At 44.7% G+C, this 22690-nt stretch overlaps 1 protein-coding gene across 28 annotated transcripts in view; it reads left to right on the forward strand.

Moving 5' to 3' along the window:
- Positions 1–22690, forward strand: part of LOC105570649 (myosin heavy chain, muscle) — a 48733-nt gene that overhangs the window by 24441 nt on the left and 1602 nt on the right. For 12 of the 28 annotated variants that reach the window (XM_012028027.1, XM_012028018.1, XM_012028031.1 and 9 more), the window contains exons 12-25: positions 3338–3517; positions 3856–4274; positions 5774–5891; positions 7817–8080; positions 11284–11493; positions 16172–16545; positions 16836–17064; positions 17253–17536; positions 18570–18648; positions 19173–19902; positions 20038–20399; positions 20525–20920; positions 21014–21358; positions 21587–21835. In XM_012028027.1, coding sequence (XP_011883417.1) covers positions 3338–3517; positions 3856–4274; positions 5774–5891; positions 7817–8080; positions 11284–11493; positions 16172–16545; positions 16836–17064; positions 17253–17536; positions 18570–18648; positions 19173–19902; positions 20038–20399; positions 20525–20920; positions 21014–21358; positions 21587–21835 — 4239 coding nt within the window. Of the gene's footprint in view, positions 1–1234; positions 1406–3337; positions 3518–3855; positions 4275–4890; positions 5009–5773; positions 5892–6675; positions 6794–7816; positions 8081–11283; positions 11494–16171; positions 16546–16835; positions 17065–17252; positions 17537–17886; positions 17966–18569; positions 18649–19172; positions 19903–20037; positions 20400–20524; positions 20921–21013; positions 21359–21586; positions 21836–22574; positions 22643–22690 lie in introns of all 28 variants that reach the window. The other 16 variants (XM_012028025.1, XM_012028014.1, XM_012028017.1 and 13 more) reach the window with 7 other exon arrangements.

Below are 22690 nucleotides of genomic sequence, written 5' to 3' on the forward strand. Positions count from 1 at the left end.
TGTCCGTCTCTCTGGCTCTTCGAGGACGACGAAGACGCCGATCGCAATTCCCGAAGGTACTTAATACGGGTACCTGAATCGCTCTTTCCCTTTCTTGCCCCTGATGGTATCCCATCACATCCCCAACGGCATTAATATCGTGCCCGTGAAAAATATCCCTAAAATCGCTCAACGGATTGAGCGACGATCAAACATCATTGTCTTCGACGATCCACTGGGTCCGGTTCGCAATCCTGAAGAGACCGGGACGAACCGTGAGTCGAGAAAGAGAAAGAAAAAGCCGACGAAAATCAACGAAGCTTATTGTCGATATAAATTGATCGTGCAAGTCTCAATTATGATTGATAGATTGTAATGAGATTATCAGACGTCAGTAAAGCTCCTGACGGGCATCGAATGTGAAACATTTCAGAGCTCGATGATTAAGAAATACACCGATTATAGCGTGACATTAATCAACGAGTTCCGGAATGACAATTAAATACGAATTAATTATATAGGAGGCTAAAGTTAAGAAATTAGTGATGATTAATTGTTAACAATCAACGACAAATAATGGACCCGGCAATTTTGCTCCTCACCCTCTCCCCAATACACATGTAAAGGCACATTGAGTGTCGATCCCGAAACTCATCTTTCAAAGTTTATTCACTTAACAAATTCTGTTTGGCTAACACAACGAATGTACAGCCTTCATCACAATGCCATTTTTAATTGACTACATAACGGCACTAGCGAGTGTCTTTGCGAGACGTGCGATGAACTTGGAAAGCATAGCTACCTTTTTGCCACTTGAACTCTACAGTGAGATTTGATTCGGCATAATTGTATAAATTTAATTATTCGCATAGAATTGAGATCGATTATTCTCTACGCCTGTGTAATATTTCGAGGTTCGTAGTTTCAACGTGTCGCTACCTAATTTTTGCGGAATTAAAGATCTTGAAAATAATTTAGCCTGCAAAATTTTTCGAGTTTACCGCACGCTCAAGGATAAACCCCCAAGGGCACATCGAGTGCACCCTGTCGACCGCCCCTCCCCCTTTCACCCCCGCCCCAAAATCGAACGATGAAAGTTACGGGTCGAAGTCATCGGTCGAACGTTCTCCTCTCGCGACATCAAGGCAGCACTAATGACGGCTGTTCCCACCTGTTTCTTTTTTCTCTGTTCTTCGCTTAAACCCCCCGTTCGCATGGGCCCCCGTCCACCCCGCTGCGCTACTCGGTCGAGCAGTTCAACAGCTTCGAGCAGCTGTGCATCAACTTCACCAACGAGAAGTTGCAGCAGTTCTTCAACCACCACATGTTCATCCTCGAGCAAGAGGAGTACAAGCGCGAGGGCATTGAGTGGACATTTATTGACTTTGGCATGGACCTCCAGCAGACTATCGATTTGATTGAGAAGGTATCACCCGGCCAAGGCAGATCGACAGATCGCGGGCCCGAATGTCGAGGAGACTTGGGATTTTTCCCGAATAGCATACACGCTCGAGACCCACTACGCTGAATGTTTTCCTGTCTTGTCTGTCTGCTCGATCGAACACTAACATTACTTCCTACCGTCACATTTTCACTCGAGCACTGTCTCTCTCTTTTTTTTATCTCTCGTTGCGTCAATCGAAAGGCGGAGCGATTTGTCTATGCGATGGGATCTAATTGTTGCTTACTCACCTAGATTACATAATGAATTTCCACTTTCTTCGGTTTACCCAAACGATTTCGAATACCGCCTTCGATCACGCCGCGAGAAATTTACAACCAACTGAAAGATCAAAGGACCAACCGACCGGACACGGACGCTGTCCTGCCCTCGCCCCGTTTTCTTCACTGTTTTCTCTCTTTCTATTTCTTTTTCTCTCGCTCTCTCCCTCTCTTTCTCTCTCTGTCTCTTCGCTGTGTGCCTGTGTGCATCGTGGTGCATGAACGAGTGCAGTTCAACGGCTTCGAGCAGCTCTGCATCAACTTCACCAACGAGAAGCTGCAGCAGTACTTCAACCACCACATGTTCGTGCTCGAGCAGGAAGAGTACGAGCGCGAAGGTATCGTGTGGACCTTCATCGATTTCGGCATGGACTTGGAGCCGACGATCAATCTGATCGAGAAGGTAAAGCGACGGGTCCGCGCGGGACACGGACTCGATATTCCGAATCACCCGGCTGGTGATCCAGTAACGCGGCAGTTCGCGCTTCGAGTTTAGCTTGCCCATTAAGTTTGCAGCTGTATTGCCAATGTTGTGTGCCTCCTGCCAAATTGTTGTGCCTCCTCGCCTGTGTGTGTACTTAATTACGTACGTACCATCGTTTTTACACACCGTGGGTCTAGCGCGCCAAGTTTTCGGTCGCAGACTCTCTCGTTAGCTTCAAGAATTATTCTTTATGTTCGAAGAATAATTACTTTGAGATTTGGCTCGACGCTGAGATCAAAATAAGCGAGTGTTTGAAGCAATTTGTGCAAATTCCTGTATTTAGAAATTCAGTTAAAAATTTCTGTATCTTATGTTTACGAAAATTTCATTCTTCTTCTAAGCAAAGAGCGCTTAAAATTATCATCTTTTTGTATAAAATCAAAATTTTCTTGTCAAAATAGAATCTCGACACTCACGATTGAAAACTCACACGGTGGACCCAGAATATCATCTATCGCTCTAGCTTATAATGGATGGAAAGAGCGATGTGTCGGAAAAGATATGCGCTTTCAAGAGATATAGGATTCGGGTGTATCGAGAAAATGAAGTATCTCTGAGGCGCAATAATCATTGCCGAGGCGTCGCGTCAATAAATCCATATTGTAGAATTACAGATAACGCAGTGCTAAGAGTAGCGTTGGAGTTTTCCTCTTGTACGTAGTCTGCAAGATTAATTATTAATCAGCAATTAATTCATACGAATCTTGTATTACACTCGAAAGTATAATTGATTAACCGTCGCAGAAGTAAAGGTACATTAATGTCGCAGTATCGAGCAAGTAGATAACAAACTGTATCAACGAGGTATTTAGCATATGTTTTCAGTAAAAGTTGGGGCATAACAAACTGTATCAACGAGGTATTTAGCATATGTTTTCAGTAAAAGTTGGGGCACTAACGAGATTTGCTACGCGCGAAACATTTTGCAGACACTTTCACAAACGCCTCCATTTCTTTTTCTTACTGGTAGAACCTTGGCGTTGAGAATCAGTCGCGATTTAACAGAGAAACGTTCACGTATAGTTAACGCGGTGAGGAGGAAAAGGACATACATTGTCTGTACTCACGTAACGCTACTCTTGGAAAATGCGAAACTTCTCGAGACGTGACGGAACCTGATGTGTTTCTTCGTTTCTTTCTTTCGCGACACAGCCTATGGGTATCCTCTCCATTCTTGAGGAAGAGTCTATGTTCCCGAAAGCCACCGACAAGACCTTCGAGGAGAAACTGAACAACAACCATCTCGGCAAGAGTCCCAACTATCTGAAGCCGAAGCCGCCTAAACCCGGCCAGCAAGCGGCCCACTTCGCCATCGGCCATTATGCTGGCAACGTACGCAGTTCTTGAATGTTACTTTGTACAAAAGAAATGTCTAACTCTTGAAAGTATTAGCGCGCCACCTTATTTACAAGAGAAAGTTAGAATGGTTTTTACTAAAAGAAGAGATAGTATTAATTATCCACCTAGACATAATCAAGACTCCACCTACTTGATTTCGCACAAATGAAAAGGATATCTTTGCGAGAAATGAATTCTATATGATTTAAGAAGCATAGTTTGACTCTTCGATGATTTTACTTATTATTACGTTGCTAGAAGCTCGAAAACATGTAGATTCTTTATTATTTTCAAGAAGAGACAGAATAACTGAAAGTTTCTTCGGGCCTCAGGTACCATACAATATCACCGGCTGGCTGGAAAAGAACAAGGACCCGCTGAACGACACGGTGGTCGATCAATTCAAAAAGTCCACCAACAAGCTGCTGGTGGAGATCTTCGCCGATCATCCCGGTCAGTCCGGTGACGCCGGCGGCGGCGGCGGCGGCAAGGGCGGACGTGGCAAGAAGGGCGGTGGCTTCTCCACCGTGTCGTCCTCCTACAAGGAGCAGTTGAACAATCTGATGACCACCCTGCGTGCCACCCAGCCCCACTTCGTCCGTTGCATCATCCCCAACGAGTTGAAGCAACCGGGTGTGATCGACTCCCATCTGGTCATGCATCAGCTCACTTGTAACGGTGTGCTTGAAGGCATCCGTATCTGTCGTAAAGGTTTCCCCAACAGAATGGTGTATCCTGATTTCAAGCTACGGTGAGAATCCCCTCTATTTTTCTCTAGCCGTTAGTTACATGCTGGAAAATCGAAAAGCCGACGGCTCGAGGAATGATAATTTTTTTTTGTTACGCACATATCGTGTCGGACTTACTTTTTAAAGGTGTCTTTGGTCTTGGAAATTGGAAGCATAATGATTTGATATTTTATAGAAATGTCTCCTTCCTCGATCTTCGAGCATTCGCAATAACTTATAGCTTACAAAAATCTGCAATGTCTGTTGATTTCTTTTGAGTTTAGCGGACTCTAATTATTAAGATTTTTGTGCGCCGTGTCACTCCATTATATTATTGTATCTCTTTAAACATAATCGACATAGCAGGTTTTTCTAATTTATTATACTATTTGAAATGATAGATTTCAGAATACGACGGAATTAGAACAGTTATTTTTCGGAAAGAATTTTTAGGAAGATTGAAAAAGATAATCTCTCTCTCTCTCTATTTTCTTTCTATATATTTTTTCTTATAATTTCAATTTTTCCCACGAAAATCAACGTGACTTTTCCGATTAATTTCTCGCGCGAAAGCATCGGGAAGGATTATTTTCCTCGAACTCGCATATAGTAATCGGATCTTTATTGTGTACCGTGTAGTTACATGATCCTAGCGCCGGCCCAAATGGCGGCCCAAGGCGATCCCAAGATCGCCGCGGCTAAGTGCTTTGAGGAGATCGCACTCGATCCGGACAGCTATAGGATCGGTCACACTAAGGCTAGTTGACGTACCCTCGATAGGAATGGATTTGACGATTCCACCGCCCCATTGTTTCTAAATTGGTGGACTAGCCACTTTTCGCACCCTCCCCCCCCCCCCCGTTCGAAGAATCAGAGACAGATCTCTCCACGTGGATGATCCCGAAGGTCCCCGTTCAGAATAAAAGTACTCTCGCGATATTCGCGGCGCGACAAAATGCGAAAGATCAACGTTAAACGATGTATTAAATTTTCGCCTCGTTAGTTTTATATCTGTGTATTTCAGTTTTTTTTTCTACTGTTAATATCACGAACTCGCGTATCTCGACAATAAACGGACGACTCTCCGTTGATTCGCGTTTGTAAATCGGCGAGACTCAAGGATGATCCACGCTGGAATCTTGCCTCATGACGTCCAGCACGTCGACCCCCCCCCCCCGCCCCCTCATTGATTGCAATGTTACGTGTATATTCGAATGCCGTTCAGTTTTAACCCCCCCCCCCCCCCGGTGAGTCGTTTCGTGAAAACAGATGAAAAGTCCAACCAGGTGTACGAATCTGTTGCCCGATTGTTTTTAGAATACCCGATTAGATTAGAGGATCAGTCTTTGAATTGTATTACACACGAAGTGGGGCCCCCGAATTTTTCCCATAAAACTCGTGATCTAGCGATCGAGGAGGAGCGAGAGCCGATCGGGGGACAGCAGGAGGAAGTACAAATCTAGAACACCCGTATTAATTGGTTTGCACGTTTGTCCCCGTGTACCCCGATACCCCCATCTAGGTACAAGATCCTGGCGCCCGCGGCGGTCGACAAGGCGAAGGAGCCCAAGGACGCGGCCGCGGCAATTCTGGACTCCACCGGCCTCGACGCTGATACTTACCGTCTTGGACACACCAAGGCACGTTTTACCCCCTTTCCCCCGCGCCCTAGCCGCAACTTTCGGTCGGGCCCCGGGGCCGACGGCGATCTTGCAAGCGCGGCTTTGAGCGCGATCGACGATGTTCGACGAGCGAGAGCCTCGCCTTAATTTCAAACGACTCGGAGATCTTTCGATGGTAAAGCTAATTCGATTGTTGATCCAGCGAGGCAGTTTCGAACATCGTTGACACGAGTGACTGTCCGTCCGTTGTCATTGATGATGACTTGAGCCCCTAGATACGTCAATGCCCCTTAGCGACTGGGCGGTAGACATAAGGACGACGCGTCTTGAAGTGCGAGTACTCCGGAGAAGCAATCTTAGTCTCGATTCACATTTACTGTCGACTTTTCAACTTCTGGTGAAAATTACCTGTCTCGTGATGCTGCACGTACAACCCTTTCGTATTTTTTCGTAGAAATCTTTCCTAGAAACTTAACAAATTCTCGGCAAAGCAAGTCTCCAGAGGCTTCGCGCTTCAAAACGATGTCTTACCTCGGGATCGACATGAAGTGGATCTCCCCGACCAAAGTATCCTAGAAGGATACCACTCGTTATTCTTTGGTCCCCTCTTACCTCCTCCCCCTCCGGTGTATTCTCGATTCTACAGCAACGAGAAGCAATAATACGACAAACCTCTAACCTGGCGTGGTGATTTTTTTTCTGTCTGTTTTGTGAACACACACATCGTCAAATACCAATATGTATCACCGCCAAACACACCGAACCGCAAAACACTTGACGGCGCGGTCGGCCACGAACGCAGATACAAAATTCTGTGCGCCAATGCCGTGCCAGAGCCTTGCGAGCCGCAAAAGGCCACCCAGATCATCTTGGACGCGATCAATCTGGAGAGTGATCAGTACCGCATGGGTCACACCAAGGTATCGGACACCTGCTGTGGTCCACGTCGTGATAGCATTGTCACGGCGCGCAAACGCTATTCCGAATCTGTCGTGGACAACACGAGGGATCGCGAGGACGTTCGCAGGATACATCGAACGTCGGATATCCTGCGGACGTTTCGTGAGCTTTCGCGTTGCTTTTACCGGCGCCGACGATTTATTCGCCAACATCGGGATGTAAAGGGAGAAAATTAAATATCTAAATTTTCGGAAAGAATCCCGGACAGAATTTCAGAAGCAGTTTAGATGACAAATTTACAAACTGGAGGACCGAAGCAGGAGTCGAATTTACGATCCGCGTCTTCCGGGTTTCTGGAATCCCGGAATTCTGCAGTACACTTTTCAAGAACGTGCGACACGCTCTTTGTATATTTATTTTATATGTATTTACGATCTCCGAGCACAGTCGTACGCAAATGTTGGCCATTAAACGTCGAAGAGTGTCAATTTAACATCGCGTGGCTTCGGCGATTAACTGTTTACAGCCTCGTTCGAGCAAATTAATTACGAGCTATCATCAGTCGCGCTAACAAAGGATACCTTTGCCAAATCAATTTTCAGCGTGGTGTAATCCCTCGAGAAGTGTGAGGCAATCTCTGTTTACCTCCTACCGTCGAATAACGACCCTCTTTTCGAGCTAAAAGCGGCATGGAAGGCTAGTTTGTGGAAGTTGACGCGGTGTACCGCGATTATCTTCCAGCGATACCGTAAATTTTGTAAAAATTGAACCAACTATGGAGTTAAATTATTTATATATTTGTGTAACGATGGTATACAATTGTCAATAGCTTTCTGAACTTGAATTATTCGTATTAACTCTCGTTGAAGTTCCCCTTAAATTAATTATTGTACTTTTCTTCAAATTTCAAATCGACCAGCGTCAATTTGATCATCACGTTCGATAATCGAGGTACATCGCGAAGGTCCGTTACGACGAGCGATCTCTCTATTTTTAACTTTCTCTCTCAATGCTCGATTTCTTCTTCGCTTCCGGAAAAATAGGTGTTCTTCCGCGCCGGAGTTCTGGGTCAGATGGAAGAACTTCGCGACGAGCGTCTCAGCAAGATCGTATCCTGGATGCAGGCTTACATCAGAGGTTACCTGTCCCGTAAGGATTACAAGAAACTCCAGGAGCAACGCCTGGCCCTCGTGGTCGTCCAGAGGAACCTGAGGAAGTATCTCCAACTTCGCACCTGGCCGTGGTGGAAGTTGTGGCAGAAGATCAAGCCTCTACTCAACGTCACTCGCATCGAGGACGAGATGGCCGTAAGTGTCTCTTCGAGGTCCTGTCAGATGAAAAGAATCAGTATTATTTGACAGATCGGACTTTTCTTCAAATTTCTGCAACCTCTTCTACAGTCATTGTTTCTCTTGTTTGATATTTATTAAATTGTCTATTTAAATGCAGAAATTGATAGAAAAATTTTTTCTCTACATATTAAAAATACACAAAACTCTTGCGGTCAAGGTTTTCTTTCTGTTCTCGAATCTTTTGTATAATAGAGTAATTATGATGTATTATTCTTTTAATAAGTTTGGTGTATGTATTGTATATACACGTATATTGTCGGCAAATTTATCTTTCTATTTTAAGCTTTAGGGGAATGAAGTGTACGATTCTCGATCAGCACCTTGCGAAGCGGTTACAGCAGTTTAGAGCAGAAATGTTACTTTTACCATTTTATTGGAAACTTCCGGATTTTATTTCTTAATTTTATCTAATAGTAGCGGTTGAGAATAGTCTCAATTAAATTGTTACCCTGACTCTTGAATTAATTTAAACTTTATTCCATTTTGTTTCTTCTTGAACATAAGATTGAGACTCACTTTGCATCTCGAGTGAACTTTACAAATTAGAATTCTGCAGTTTTATACTGAGTTTATCGATTAACTCCGACGATTAAACTGTCAAAGAAATTCTCAAAGGAACCCTCGGGTCATGATAGATTATGATTGTTAACATTCGCTACATCGGGCAGAGAAGTGAGTGTTGCAAAGTCGAAATGTTCGTTCTGTGAAAATCAAAAGTTCGCGAAAGGCCGCGGAAACGTGGCAAAATAAAGCTTCGACTTGACGGTGATTTACGACCCAAGTTTCGTGCTCAACAGTGCCGTCCGGCCGAAATCGTCTGTGGAATTTGTTTCTTCTTTTGCCCGGACCGTAACGGCTCCAGTTTCCAGACGCGCACGTTTATTTATCCGCCGCCTGGTCTTCTCGTTTTCGCGCGCGGCTTGCTCGCGCACAAACTCTCGACCAGCTTCAAATCGGAATTTCTTCGAAATCCAACTTTTTCCACGTATTTTTTACTCTCGTAATACTTTCGTAACTCGAATATATATATCGTACACCTTTGTTTTTACATTTCTTCCCTGGATTTCAAACCGTCGAGATCATCGCACATTTTTGCCTTATTCATCAGATTAAAAACACTCGGTTGAAACTTCATGTGAATGCACATTTTTTAATTATGCTTCTTTAACAGATTTGAATTTACAAAATTTACCAGCCCAATCATCTTCTTTCGTTTATTTGTTAAATTCAATTTTGGCGTTGCTGTTGCAAATGGTGCAGAAAACAAGATTCATTAAATCAATATTAATTGCGACAGCGAAGGGTTTTACTCGATCTAGGAAGAATTTGGAGGGAAATCTCGGTCGACCCTTTTGGAACGCCGACGCTTCTAATTCTGTCAACCTCCTGACCCCCCTCCGTTCTCGAACCGTCTGTATTTCCGACTCTATAATCCCAAATTAACGAGGATTAGGGGAATCCGTGCACGCTCCCGTTCTCCAGTCCAGTTCACTGATACCGCTCTGGTGTTCCAAATTAGAAGCATAATAAAGGCAGCCGACGCGGCGGTGAATCAACGTTCGATCATGTTACCGAAGCCGGCTTCTTATTAATAGACTCGGCTCTTCCCCCCGAAAAGGATCATACATTTATTCGTCCTTCAGAGAGACTCGGGAGACGCTGTCTCCGTATTCTTTGAATCGCGCTCCGTCTTCTCCGGAATGTCGGCGCTTCTAATTTCGTCTAGTCGTTTTTACGTCATAATGCTGACACTTGACTGCTGATTCTACAGTGAATCATTAATTCGAGATGCAGCAACGGGGTATAATATTTCGCGCAAAATTTGGCCTAGGGGTCTCCGTGAAGAAATCCAATGTTAACCCCAAGTTTCTCTCGATTACTTTAAATCGTTGCTAAAGGTTTTGTCTCATCTGGCCGACCATCGTTTTCAATTACTTCGTTACAGCACTACGGAATAATTGATTTTATTCTTCAATTTTACTTTTTCCCATTCTTCATCGTGCAGTTCTATTTTTAATATAGAATCTGGTTTAACTTGTAGGTCGAGTCTTTCTATTTTCAAAGCTCTATTAATTCATATGTTATTCGTGATTAAAATAACAAAATTCCCTCTACAGTTACAGCTTTCCGAAAATAGAGCCTTCAGTTCTAGACACCTGCGATGACTATGACAAGATCTAATTAAAGAGATAGAGATGGTTAAGTAAACGAAGAGAGTACGTTATTGCAGATCCAAAAAGATTTTCCAGTCCGCGTCGTCCAAGTCTCTCCATTCGCCTCGACGTATCTTCACAGATGTTCCTTCGCTCGAGCGGTCTCTTTGCGATCCACTTATCCACTTTGCACCTCCTGGAGCCGCCAAAAAGGGGGTGGTCGCTGAAAAGAGAGAAAGAGAGAGAGAGAGAGTGAGAGAGGGAGAGGGAGAGGACAGCCCTTCCGGATCGCTTCTAATTTTGTCCAAGACTGACCCCCCTCCGCGGACATAAACTGCTCTCCGCTTTCCCCCTGCACTCACCCCCCTGAAATGTAGTATCGGATCGGTTATAAATATTTTTACACGTACAGTGGCGAGGCGCCACTGGAGTGGGGACGCCCACGATCAAGATCGTCGCGGCTCGCTCCTTACTGGCTGCCGGAAACGGGCACGGTAGAGGGACCACGGGCACGGGTAGAAAAGTTGGGCTTCGACCGAATTCGGGACCAGTTGGACCCGCGACCTCGCGCCGACCCCTTCGAAACTACGCGAACCCCGCCCGACGAACAAAGAGGGAGAAGCCTCGCCCTCGTACACGCACACGTACATAGATTACGCGGGTGTTGAAAGCCTATCTTCGATACCTCGAGACGTAAGTAGGGACCGGTCGCACTCCCCCCCGAGTCCCGCGCGCTGTTTTCTTCGTCTTCGAGCGGTCGATCCCCGTAAAGTCGAGGCTTCTCGCAACATTCGTACCCTCGTTCGATCGACCGATTCTTCCCGGGGATCCCTTCCAACCCCGGGTATTAACGAGAAAGGGAATCGAAATCGAGTGCACTCGCGCGTGTATACCTCGGTTGTTCTCCGAGGGTGATCAATTATAATGGGCGACACGGTGCTGATCGAGAATCCGACCCCGCTGGTGAACGGCGGCAAGATCGACGGTGAAATGGCCTCGTTGCAGGCGCTGGAAGAGAAAGCCAGGAAGGCGCAGGAGGCCTTCGAGAAGGAGGAGAAGCTGCGCAAGGAGCTGGAGGACATGAACACCAAGCTCCTCAGCGAGAAGACCAACCTGCTGCGCCAGTTGGAGGGTGAGAAGGGCTCGCTGTCCGAGTTCCAGGAGAAATCCTTGAAACTAGCCGCGCAAAAGGCCGACCTCGAATCACAGCTGTCGGTGAGAAACCCATTCTTTTTCAATAAAACATTCTTTTAACGATAGTCATTACCGATTGATCAACCCTTGAGAGTTTTTGCTATTGAGATTTACTGGCCTCAAGTTGTCGTGAGCTCAGAAACTTTCTCTGCGCTCATTAGCTTCAATTATTGCAAACTTAGAAATCTTCTTCTTCTAAAATTAATTAGTGTTAATTTTTTTTTATCGAAGGTTTACTTTGCATACAATTTTGATTTATATCGAGGAGAAATTACAAAGTTTCAGGGTGATAATAGCGGTTTCACATACGCGACATCTTCAGCTCTTTTAACCGCCTGCTGTAATCTTCAACGGCCAAAACAATAACGGCAATACGCGTTTTCTAAATTTACTCAAAGAGGACTGTATTATTGGAAACTGTTCGAAATAATGACAATAATTTAATTTTTGTTATCATTAAGAAAATTAAATCGTAATTACACGAGTTAGAATCAGACGCTAATATATTGAAAGATCTTCCTACCAGGCCGAGTCACAAAAGTCACGATATGAAATCATTTTTGATTATCTGGCGCAAGCCGCAGTCAGTCAACTGCGAAGGGCAGAAAGTAATATAATTAGCGGCGTAATTAGCACAGTGGCGCAAGTCGCGCGCGGACCGGTGTCGAAGGGCGAGAAGCTATATAATTAGAATCATCGCTCATAGAACTATAATTTGTCAGAAACGTTTATTAATCACGCTTAACCAAGCTTCTAAATTAAAACCAAAATGTATTAAGCATCTAAAAAAATGTAATTAATGTATTAAGTATAAATATAATATATTAATAGCAACATTCGACTAAATATAACATTAAAATAAGCGCGACAAATAGAAAAGCTCGCAACAGCCGAATTCTAAACCTTTGTCTCTTTAAGAGGGATTTGAAAAACTTTGGATTGTGACGTCTCTCATTCTCATCGCTAAAGTTGCGTCGCGTAGCCGGTAACGGATTTCCCGATTTTTCGGAAATTCTTCGCGAAAAGAGGAAGAGGAATTCAAGTCCCGATGGCATCAACTGACCGGCGGGAGGGGGGGCGTTTCGCGTGATTTAAATCGGCTCGAATTACGCGCGGCGCGCGATTTCGCAAGTTCGCGAGCTCGACAAAGTAGCAGAGACGCGGAATTAGTCAGACGCGCTATTTTTCTTCGTGCCGAGCGCGGCGCGGACGACAACTCATCCGGTTACGCGGTCGACACTTATATATTCGCATCGCGCTGCTAAATTTACGGTATCCACCCTGTGCATTCGTTGCGTGCAACCTTGTTACATCTTTCTCCGCTTTAACGTCACCTGCAGATGATGTTTCCCGAGAAGTTCCGGCCGCGCGTTGCTGATGTTCTCTCGTCCTCCTTCCAGGAGAAGCATTTAACATTTTCTCTGAATGACATAGTTAACGATTTTTATGAATAAATTCTTTCTGTTTACGATATTTTAAAATGGATATTTGAAACCTATTCTTAAAATTGTTAAATGACAAAAGAAATTAGTGTCCAGATCCGTTTATGAGAATGCAGATTTCTTGTGCGAGAAATAACCAGCGGCTTGAACATGATCTGTCGTAATTAATTGTGCCAAAAGCAACGATTATCCAGATATTTTTTATAAGATTTTTATTACCAATCATAATATTATCCCCTGTATTTTTATTTGATGGGAAATTTACGATAAAATCCGAATATTTTCTTCGTCTTCGAACAATTGGAGCCCGGTCTAAAAAAAAATCTATCAAATATTTTATCACTGTCTCATGCTCGTCTTTTTTTACGATTTCCTCGGGACTTCAAAGTCGCTTCGTTCCGTAAGAGCGTCAAAATCTTTTGCGAAATCGCTTCGCGAATTTGTCGCGATTTTCCCTAAGATTTTCTCGCGCTCGCTCTAAACGTTCGTCGTATTTCTCACAATTGTTCGCCTGCGTCGTAAATACTCGCCAGAAGAGTCTGTGAGTCGTCGAAATTCTGGACGATCGCATCAGCATGGTGAACACCAGTATTTTTATCCGGTTGTTAAGCGCGCGCAGAAACACGCGCTGGAGAAAAGGCCAACGGTAATAACTTCTCGACGGCGTCGCGCTCGCAGAAAATAGACGAGTCGTGATCGCGATTAGAATTCCAGATTTTCTCTGTTTCCCCGCCCCCCTCTCTTTCTTTCTAGCTGAATTCCAGACCGACTATTTTTAACGGAACTTTTTAAACACTTAGAACCGCGGCTCCACTCGTCATCCCTTGTCATCGCGACGCCCGTCATCGGCTCGTAATGTCTATCGTTCCTTGTTCTCCAACGAGCAACTTGAAACTCCATCCGGTGGAATTAAAATAGAAGGGACGATTAAAGAAAATACGCAACATATTGGACAATTAATCATAAAAAAGTTTGTTAAATAAAAAAAATGAATCCTAAATTAACAAACTGTAGTCGCTGATAAGAAAAATATGAGACACGATGTAATGAAGCAACTGTGATAACGTTTATAAATCATTCCGCGTGAAATTGAATTATTAAGCAAAGATGACCGAGTGAAATGGCCTATCCAAATTTTTCTAAAGAACCTACAACACTCGAGAGGGTCTGGTACTTGCGAGTTTTAATTGAATACTTATTGAACAATTCGCTCGATTCGTCAGTTGTACTTTCGGTTAATAAATAACCATTCACAATTGCTCCATCTTTATTCTACGGTCGTTTTGTCCGAGATTTCTGTGTCACTTTTCATTAATCTTTACTTATGCACTTTCGATTATTATTATTGTAATTGCTCCAATTACAATTTTCGCTTTAGCTCTAGCGCTACGAAACCGTTAGCCATCAAGAGCGGCTCTTCGAGCTCGTTAAGCGGGCTAATGTCGCGATCGCGAAGCGCGCCTATTAAAAGCTTTTGCATCGAGTACATCGCGATTGGCCCGGTCGGTGTCGAGGGAGATCCTCTCGCGATTAAAGGCGGCCGGAAGACTGCGGCTGACTTCGACGTTAAACGCCACCATTTACGGCCAGGCGATGCAGGAAGAAGGAAGAAGGAAAGAGAACGGGAGAGTAAAAGAAAGAAAAAGAGAGGAGAGAGAGGAGAGAGAGAGAGAGAGGGGGGGGGGCAACGGTAACAAATTTAGCAGATCCCGGATTCCAGGTTATTAAAAGTGGGCGGCGGTTTTAAGCTCGCTGGAGCGGAGGCGAGAGAAAACGAAGGAGGTAACAGGTGTAGGGTGTATTTATATGCCGTCATATGCCGCGTGCATGCGCGTGCAGGCGTGCGTCATAGTCATACAGCCGTATCTCCTTCGCGGCCTCTTCATCATCGCCGACGAGACCATGTCGTTTCTTCGCCGCCGCCACCTCGATTTTTCTATCTCGTCTTCCACCTGCCCGGGATGTGATCCTGGTGCACTGAACCAGATTATTCTAGTTGGAGAAAGAGAGAGAGAGAAAGGAAGAGAGAGAGAGAGAGAGAGACACGATGACTCGGATAACGTTGAGTCTGTCTCTTCTTCTCTTTGCTGTGTTTCCTCTTCCATGAATTTTCTTATCGGGTTTTCATTGTATTAATTATATTTCAATTGTTTCGTTGTCCCTCCCGCGTTTTCAGTTCTTCTGAATGTCGATTGATAAGACTAAGACTTCAATATTGTTCTCTCTCTCTCTCTCTCTCTCTCTCTCTCTTTCTCGGTTTTTTATTTATTCTCTAGCGGAGTATCTTTGGAATTTTTCAAAATCCCATAAAGGAGAAATGTTCGTTCCCCCCTTCCCCAAAAAAAGTCCTGTAAAAGTTCCAAAGTTTTCTATCGGCAAATATAGACTCGGGTCGCCGAATCCGAACGGAGCGCGCGATGAAGAGATAAACGCGATGAAACGGGGAGATTGATCGCGCCGGCCGGGCGAGATGTTGTGCCAATATTCTTTGCCCCCGCATTAACTAATATTAGGTGCCCGCGCGCGTGGACCGCTTCGTAATTGCGCGTCAATGCCAATTAATCGCCGTGGCCGTGCTAAGAGGAAAGGAGATGCGTTCGACGTTCTCGACGCGGGACTTGGCGCACGCCAAAGGATACTCCAGCGAGAGATAAATTCCACGCACAGACCTGTCATCGACCCAAATACCTCTTCGGCAAACAAGATTCCGGGGATTATGTCATCTGAAAAATGGAGATAAACTAATAAACTGACCGAGCTACATTTTAAATCGCCTCGCGGGCGGGGAGCTGTTGGCGAAGTCGTCGTCGTCTCATGGCTCATAAACAGGATACTAAATGTAATATATCGAATATATAAGACCGTATAAGAATATGATAATAATATAAAACAAGATAAAAAAATAGAATATTAAAAGTATGTGGCAATAATAATAATACTGAGACAAATATAAAGTAAAAAATAGAATGTTAGTGAGTTTGGAACACAATAATGAAGGAAATAGTAGATACAACGTTTAAAGAGATAATAAAAAAGATAGGATACATCCAATAGTGAAAAATGTTTAGTAATGCTGTAATATTAAATAGCAAAATAAATGAGATATAAATTGAATGTTAATAACTAAAAAGTCGACAAATATCGACGAGTAATTAAAATTCTTAAGTTCGTGGTTCTACACAATCATCTGGTGATAATTAATGTACTTTATTGTCCTATAAACATTATCAATACTTACCCAGACATTTCTCACATAGGATATCAGCGACAGATTCAAGGAAGAAGAGGACGCGAGGAACAATCTCTTCCAGAACAAGAAGAAACTCGAGCAAGAAGTGGCCGGCTTGAAGAAGGACATCGAGGATCTCGAATTGAATTTCCAGAAGTCCGAACAGGATAAGGCGACGAAAGACCATCAAATCAGAAACCTGAACGACGAGATCGCCCACCAGGACGAGCTCATCAATAAGCTGAACAAGGAGAAGAAGAATCAGGGCGAGGTGAACCAGAAGACCGGGGAGGAGCTACAGGCTGCCGAAGATAAAGTTAACCACCTTAACAAAGTGAAACTCAAGCTCGAGCAGACCCTCGACGAGCTTGAGGATTCTCTCGAGCGCGAGAAGAAGTCACGGTAAGCAAATTCAATGCGTTTGATTCTAAGATAATTGAACTGCGTAAGATTAAGATTCAAGAACCATAGCTGTTCACCAAGTGCTTGGAGTTCCTTTTTTCTTGACCACCTTTCCTGGAAAAGAGATTGAAAAATCGATTCAAAGTAGATTAATCTAATTATTAATTGTTTTTGAAATTAATAGGTTTGTATGCCAGTACAAATATAATATTATAATATACTTTCATAGGAATAAAATGAAATATTGTAGCGAGGATGCTTAATGCAATATATTAAAATTAACTTTGCAGTGCCGACGTAGAGAAGGCGAAGAGAAAGGTGGAGGGTGATCTGAAGCTCACGCAGGAAGCCGTTGCCGATCTCGAGAGAAACAAGAAGGAACTCGAACAGACCATCCAACGCAAAGACAAGGAACTCTCGTCCCTAACTGCCAAACTTGAGGATGAACAGTCCTTAGTCGGTAAACTACAGAAACAGATTAAGGAATTGCAGGCCCGCATCGAGGAACTCGAGGAAGAGGTTTGTATAACAAAATTGATCAAGCAAATGTATTCTTCCCCAAATTTTCAGTCTGAAAGAGGAAACAAAAGAATATTCAATCTGTTAAATATTGTGAAATCGACTTACTCTTCCGAATTGATTTATGCCACAACTATCTATATGTCATAAATGCGTGGTGGAATGACATTTGCATTTACTTCTTCAAGATCGAGGCGGAACGCGGCGGACGCGCCAAGGCTGAGAAGCAACGAAGCGATCTCGCCCGCGAGCTCGAGGAGCTCGGTGAACGTCTGGAGGAGGCCGGTGGTGCCACTTCCGCTCAGATCGAGCTGAACAAGAAGCGAGAGGCTGAGCTCAGCAAGCTCCGCAGGGACCTCGAGGAGGCCAACATCCAGCATGAGTCCTCGCTGGCCAGCCTGCGCAAGAAGCACAATGACGCCGTGGCCGAGATGGGCGAACAAATCGACACTCTCAATAAACTTAAGGCTAGGTGAGTTTGCTGAACTTTCTTCTTCTCAATGAGGAGAAATAGTGGAATATGAATAATAGAAAAGAATAGAAAGAATTGTTTTTATTTAATATTGAGAGAAAAGGAGGGAATAAAAATTGACAACTTTGCTAAAAATCACCATAAAAAGCTTGAACTGTTCAACGATTAGTAAGAAACATCGCACATAGTCATCGAAGATAAGAAATAATCGTACAACAATATAAATATGGCAAGATCGGCAATTAGATATGAGTTTCGATTTTTCGACGTCAATGACTGTTAGACTTTTGCTGAACAAAAAGAAAAGAGGAAACGGAAAAGCAGCGGGACTATAATGTAATATTTCGTAGAGCCGAAAAGGGCCGGCACGACATCCACGCTGACTTGAACAGCTCGCGTGCTCTTACGGATCAGGTTTCCCGGGAGAAGGTACTTGAAAAAGAAAGAGAGGAATGGCAGGAGTGTATCTTTTAAACGTGGTTTTCGAAACCCCCTGTGCACCGTTAATGTCCCTCGATAATCCTTTCGATTCGTAAAATAAAACATGTGATTACCAGAATGAAAAACCGCCCCCCAAAAAGATAATATATTCTACGGAGTCTTATTGCTCGAATTGTCATGTTGTGTCACGAATGCTGGATTAAACATCGTTCTTTTCTACAGTTTTGCCACGCGAAAGAATTCTATTAATATTCTCCACTTTTAATCAAATAAAAAAAATATATAATAATATCAATATGCATATTTCTATATTATATTTTAATTAATTTTCCAAATTCGGATTGAATTAATTGAATGTTAATTTCCTGCAACAATTAAATTTTGAAGCAAAAGTAAATTCCGTAAGATACTTCTTATTCATACCTGTTGGCCAACGAAGTTACTTATATTCTAGTCATTGACTGCGTGAAGAATAATGATGAATCGTGATGTAAGTTTAATCCGGCATTCCGGAATGCGAACCAAACAATACTGTTATTCGTGCCGTCGTCATTCACCTGTAATCCCTTCAACTATTTCCGTGTCCGATTAGGGTTGAGAAGGAGAAGGTGCAGTACTATAGCGAGTTGAACGACTTGCGCACGTCCTGCGACCACCTGAGCAATGAGAAGGTAAGGCCGGTCCACGTTAACAATACTCGGACTAACGCGACTAACAGCTTCCGCTAGGCGCAGAGATGCAGAAACAGATCTATGGATTGTCCCCCACTCCCCAGGATTATTCACGAGTCCTTTATCTGACGAGTGAGTCGATAATCCCTGCTTGCTCAGCATCGCTTTTGTATGTGTGCGTATTAAATGTCTTGAGTTCGCTTTTCGACCATTTCTTCTTGACGCATTCTTGCAATCGAGAAAATAAGCTGCTTTAAAGACGGAAAATATTTCTCTTGCGTCGAGAACCACTTGGCTATTTGCGGCTACTTTATCTTGATTTATTTATCTACATGTGTCTCCCATTAAACCAGTTGAAGTTCCGCATCTAAAGCCGAGTGCATATTTGAAGAGATCGACGAAACATTTGATATTATTTTTGTATATTAAATAATAATTATCTAAAGGCGAGCTCAGTATTGTATGTGTATAAAGCTATCTGCATCGATCTAAAATTGATCTCTATAATTGCCCTCGAAATCCAGGCCGCCCAAGAGAAAATCGTCAAGCAGCTGCAGCATCAGCTGAACGAGACCCAGGGCAAACTCGAGGAGGTGAATCGCACCCTGAACGACTTCGATGCCGCGAAGAAGAAATTGTCGATCGAGAACAGCGATCTGCTCCGCCAATTGGAAGAGGCTGAATCGCAGGTCAGCCAGCTGTCGAAGATCAAGATCTCGCTCACCACGCAACTGGAGGACACGAAGAGGCTCGCGGATGAGGAGTCGCGCGAGCGTGCCACTCTGCTCGGCAAGTTCCGCAATCTGGAGCACGATCTGGACAACATCCGCGAGCAAGTGGAAGAGGAGGCCGAGGGTAAGGCCGACCTTCAGCGTCAGCTCAGCAAGGCCAATGCCGAGGCGCAACTCTGGCGTACCAAGTACGAGTCCGAGGGTGTCGCCCGGGCTGAAGAGCTCGAAGAGGCGAAGAGGAAGCTGCAAGCCAGGTTGGCCGAAGCCGAGGAGACCATCGAGTCTCTCAACCAGAAGGTCATCGCTCTGGAGAAGACCAAACAGCGACTGTCTACCGAGGTGGAGGACCTGCAAATCGAAGTGGACCGCGCTACCGCCATCGCCAACGCTGCCGAAAAGAAACAGAAGGCCTTCGACAAGATCATTGGGGAATGGAAGCTCAAAGTCGACGACCTCGCCGCCGAGCTGGACGCCAGTCAGAAAGAATGCCGCAACTACAGCACCGAACTCTTCAGGCTCAGAGGTAAAAAGGAAATTAATTAATTTTTTTAATTTTGCGCTTTGTACTTGTCGATATAAATTATTACACCTTTATTTGTTATATTACTGTCACGTAATTACGCAATTCATTCATAATTATCAACGTTTAATCAATCAGGTGCATACGAGGAAGGCCAGGAACAGTTGGAGGCGGTGCGTCGCGAAAACAAGAATCTTGCCGACGAGGTGAAGGATCTGCTGGACCAGATTGGCGAGGGTGGCCGCAACATTCACGAGATCGAGAAGGCCAGGAAGCGCCTGGAGGCTGAAAAAGACGAGCTTCAGGCAGCCCTCGAGGAGGCCGAAGCCGCTCTTGAGCAGGAGGAGAACAAGGTGCTGCGCAGCCAGCTTGAGCTTAGCCAAGTCAGGCAGGAGATCGACCGCCGCATCCAAGAGAAGGAGGAGGAATTCGAGAACACCAGGAAGAACCACCAGCGCGCTCTCGACTCCATGCAAGCCTCCCTCGAAGCAGAGGCCAAGGTGAGTGTTGCGCGTATTTCTGGAAAATCTGTTTCATTTTTTTTTAACTGGACAATAATTTTACGCGAACAGTTGCAATATTGCATTAGGACACATCTGATCTTGGAGTGTGATTTGATTTTCAGGGCAAAGCTGAGGCGCTGCGCATGAAGAAGAAACTGGAGGCGGACATCAACGAGCTGGAGATCGCGCTGGACCACGCGAACAAGGCGAACGCCGAGGCGCAGAAGAACATCAAGCGATACCAGCAGCAGCTGAAGGACGTGCAGACCGCACTCGAGGAGGAGCAGAGAGCGCGCGACGAGGCCCGGGAACTCCTCGGCATCTCGGAGCGCCGTGCTAACGCTCTGCAGAACGAGCTCGAGGAAAGCCGCACTCTCCTCGAACAGGCGGACCGCGGTCGTCGCCAGGCCGAGCAGGAACTCGCCGACTGCCACGAACAGCTGAACGAACTGAGCGCCCAGAACGCTTCCATTTCCGGCGCCAAGAGGAAACTCGAGGCCGAACTGCAGACTCTTCACGTGAGTGTCGATCGGTTTATGATCATTCAATGGAACATTTCCGAAAGAAGATAAGTGGGTTGCATATCTTCTTGCAATGTTCGTTTCTTTTAGTCCGACCTGGACGAGCTGTTGAACGAGGCGAAGAACTCAGAAGAGAAGGCGAAGAAGGCGATGGTGGACGCGGCCAGGTTGGCCGACGAGCTGCGCGCCGAGCAGGATCACGCCCAGACCCAGGAGAAGCTACGCAAGGCCCTGGAGACGCAGATCAAGGAGCTGCAAGTGCGCTTGGACGAGGCCGAGGCGAACGCTCTCAAGGGCGGCAAGAAGGCCATTCAGAAGCTGGAGCAGCGCGTGCGCGAGCTGGAGAACGAGCTCGACGGCGAACAAAGGAGACACGCCGACGCCCAGAAGAACTTACGCAAGTCCGAGCGCCGTATCAAGGAGCTGAGCTTCCAGGTAAAATCCCAATTCATCATCAATCTACTATTTTGCTTTTTTAAAACAATAATTATACTTTTTGTAATCCGTAACACAAATGTTAGATTGTAACGTTTACATAACCGCGGGACACTCAGCTTTTCATTCCTATCTGTCAAATTCTTTCTCCGTTTCGCTTGACTTTATCGTCGACTTAATTCTTTGCATAAAGAAGTTTTACCAAAGTGACCACGTCTCATTTTCCAGGCGGACGAGGACCGTAAGAACCATGAGCGCATGCAGGATCTGGTCGACAAGCTCCAGCAGAAGATCAAGACGTACAAGAGGCAGATCGAGGAGGCGGAGGAGATCGCCGCGCTGAATCTTGCCAAGTTCCGCAAGGCACAGCAGGAACTCGAGGAAGCCGAGGAGAGAGCGGATCTCGCCGAGCAGGCAATCACCAAGTTCCGCACCAAGGGACGCGGCGGAAGTGCCGCGCGTGGACTCAGCCCAGCGGTAAGCTATTAAATCGTGTCGGTCTTATCGCCGTCCTCTAACTTAATCTTTAATTCGAAATTGCGATGTTATATACTTCCTTTTCATTTTCTAATTCTTCTATTGCTGAATATCTTTCATAAATATGTCTCGACTAGAAATCTTATCTCATGGACAGTATTATGGAAGAATTCAAGGAAACAATCATGTTGCGAATTAAAGATTAACAGTAGATCTCTTGGAAAGATTCTGGTCGATTGTTTTCGACGTTTCTCCGGTAAATTTTTGGCAATACAATTAGATTCTTTATAAATTGATGGTATTCTCGATAATAAAATAAAATAATGAATACATTTATCGAGTCGTCCAAAGAAAGTCTTTAATTAACTTCAAGCGAAATAATTTTCAAATTTAACGTCACTAATTTTACTTTACTTGACAGTGTTTAACTTTGATCAAAAGTTTTCAATGTAGCTTAATAATGCAACTTCCAATGTAAAATATATCACGTCTTGCCAGAGCGAGAATCGTTTCAGGTTTCCGCTAGGCATTGCGAAGTAAAGTAATTTCTTATCGAGAGGGTCATTAGAAGCCGTGAATCGTACTTGAATTCATATCGCGTCGATAGGGAGATTGAGAGGGATTTGGCGATTGCGATTCTCAAGAGGGGAATGCAATCTCAATTGTGGGAACGGGGAGCGGTGCGGGGAACAGATCGAGGGTGGTGTCTAATTAGCGATCTGTGTCTTCCTGTGTGCAGCCGCAACAGAAACGTAAGGCGGTGCCCTCCGCGATGGAGTAGACGCACACACACCGCGCTTGGTCCATGTAAGTCCGTGCACGTGGGGTGTCGTAAGGGATGTACTTAGAAAGAGA

The sequence above is a fragment of the Vollenhovia emeryi genome, unplaced genomic scaffold (genome assembly GCF_000949405.1).
Source record: "Vollenhovia emeryi isolate VEMERY1.0 unplaced genomic scaffold, V.emery_V1.0 DF939120.1, whole genome shotgun sequence".
NCBI classification, from domain to species: domain Eukaryota; kingdom Metazoa; phylum Arthropoda; class Insecta; order Hymenoptera; family Formicidae; genus Vollenhovia; species Vollenhovia emeryi.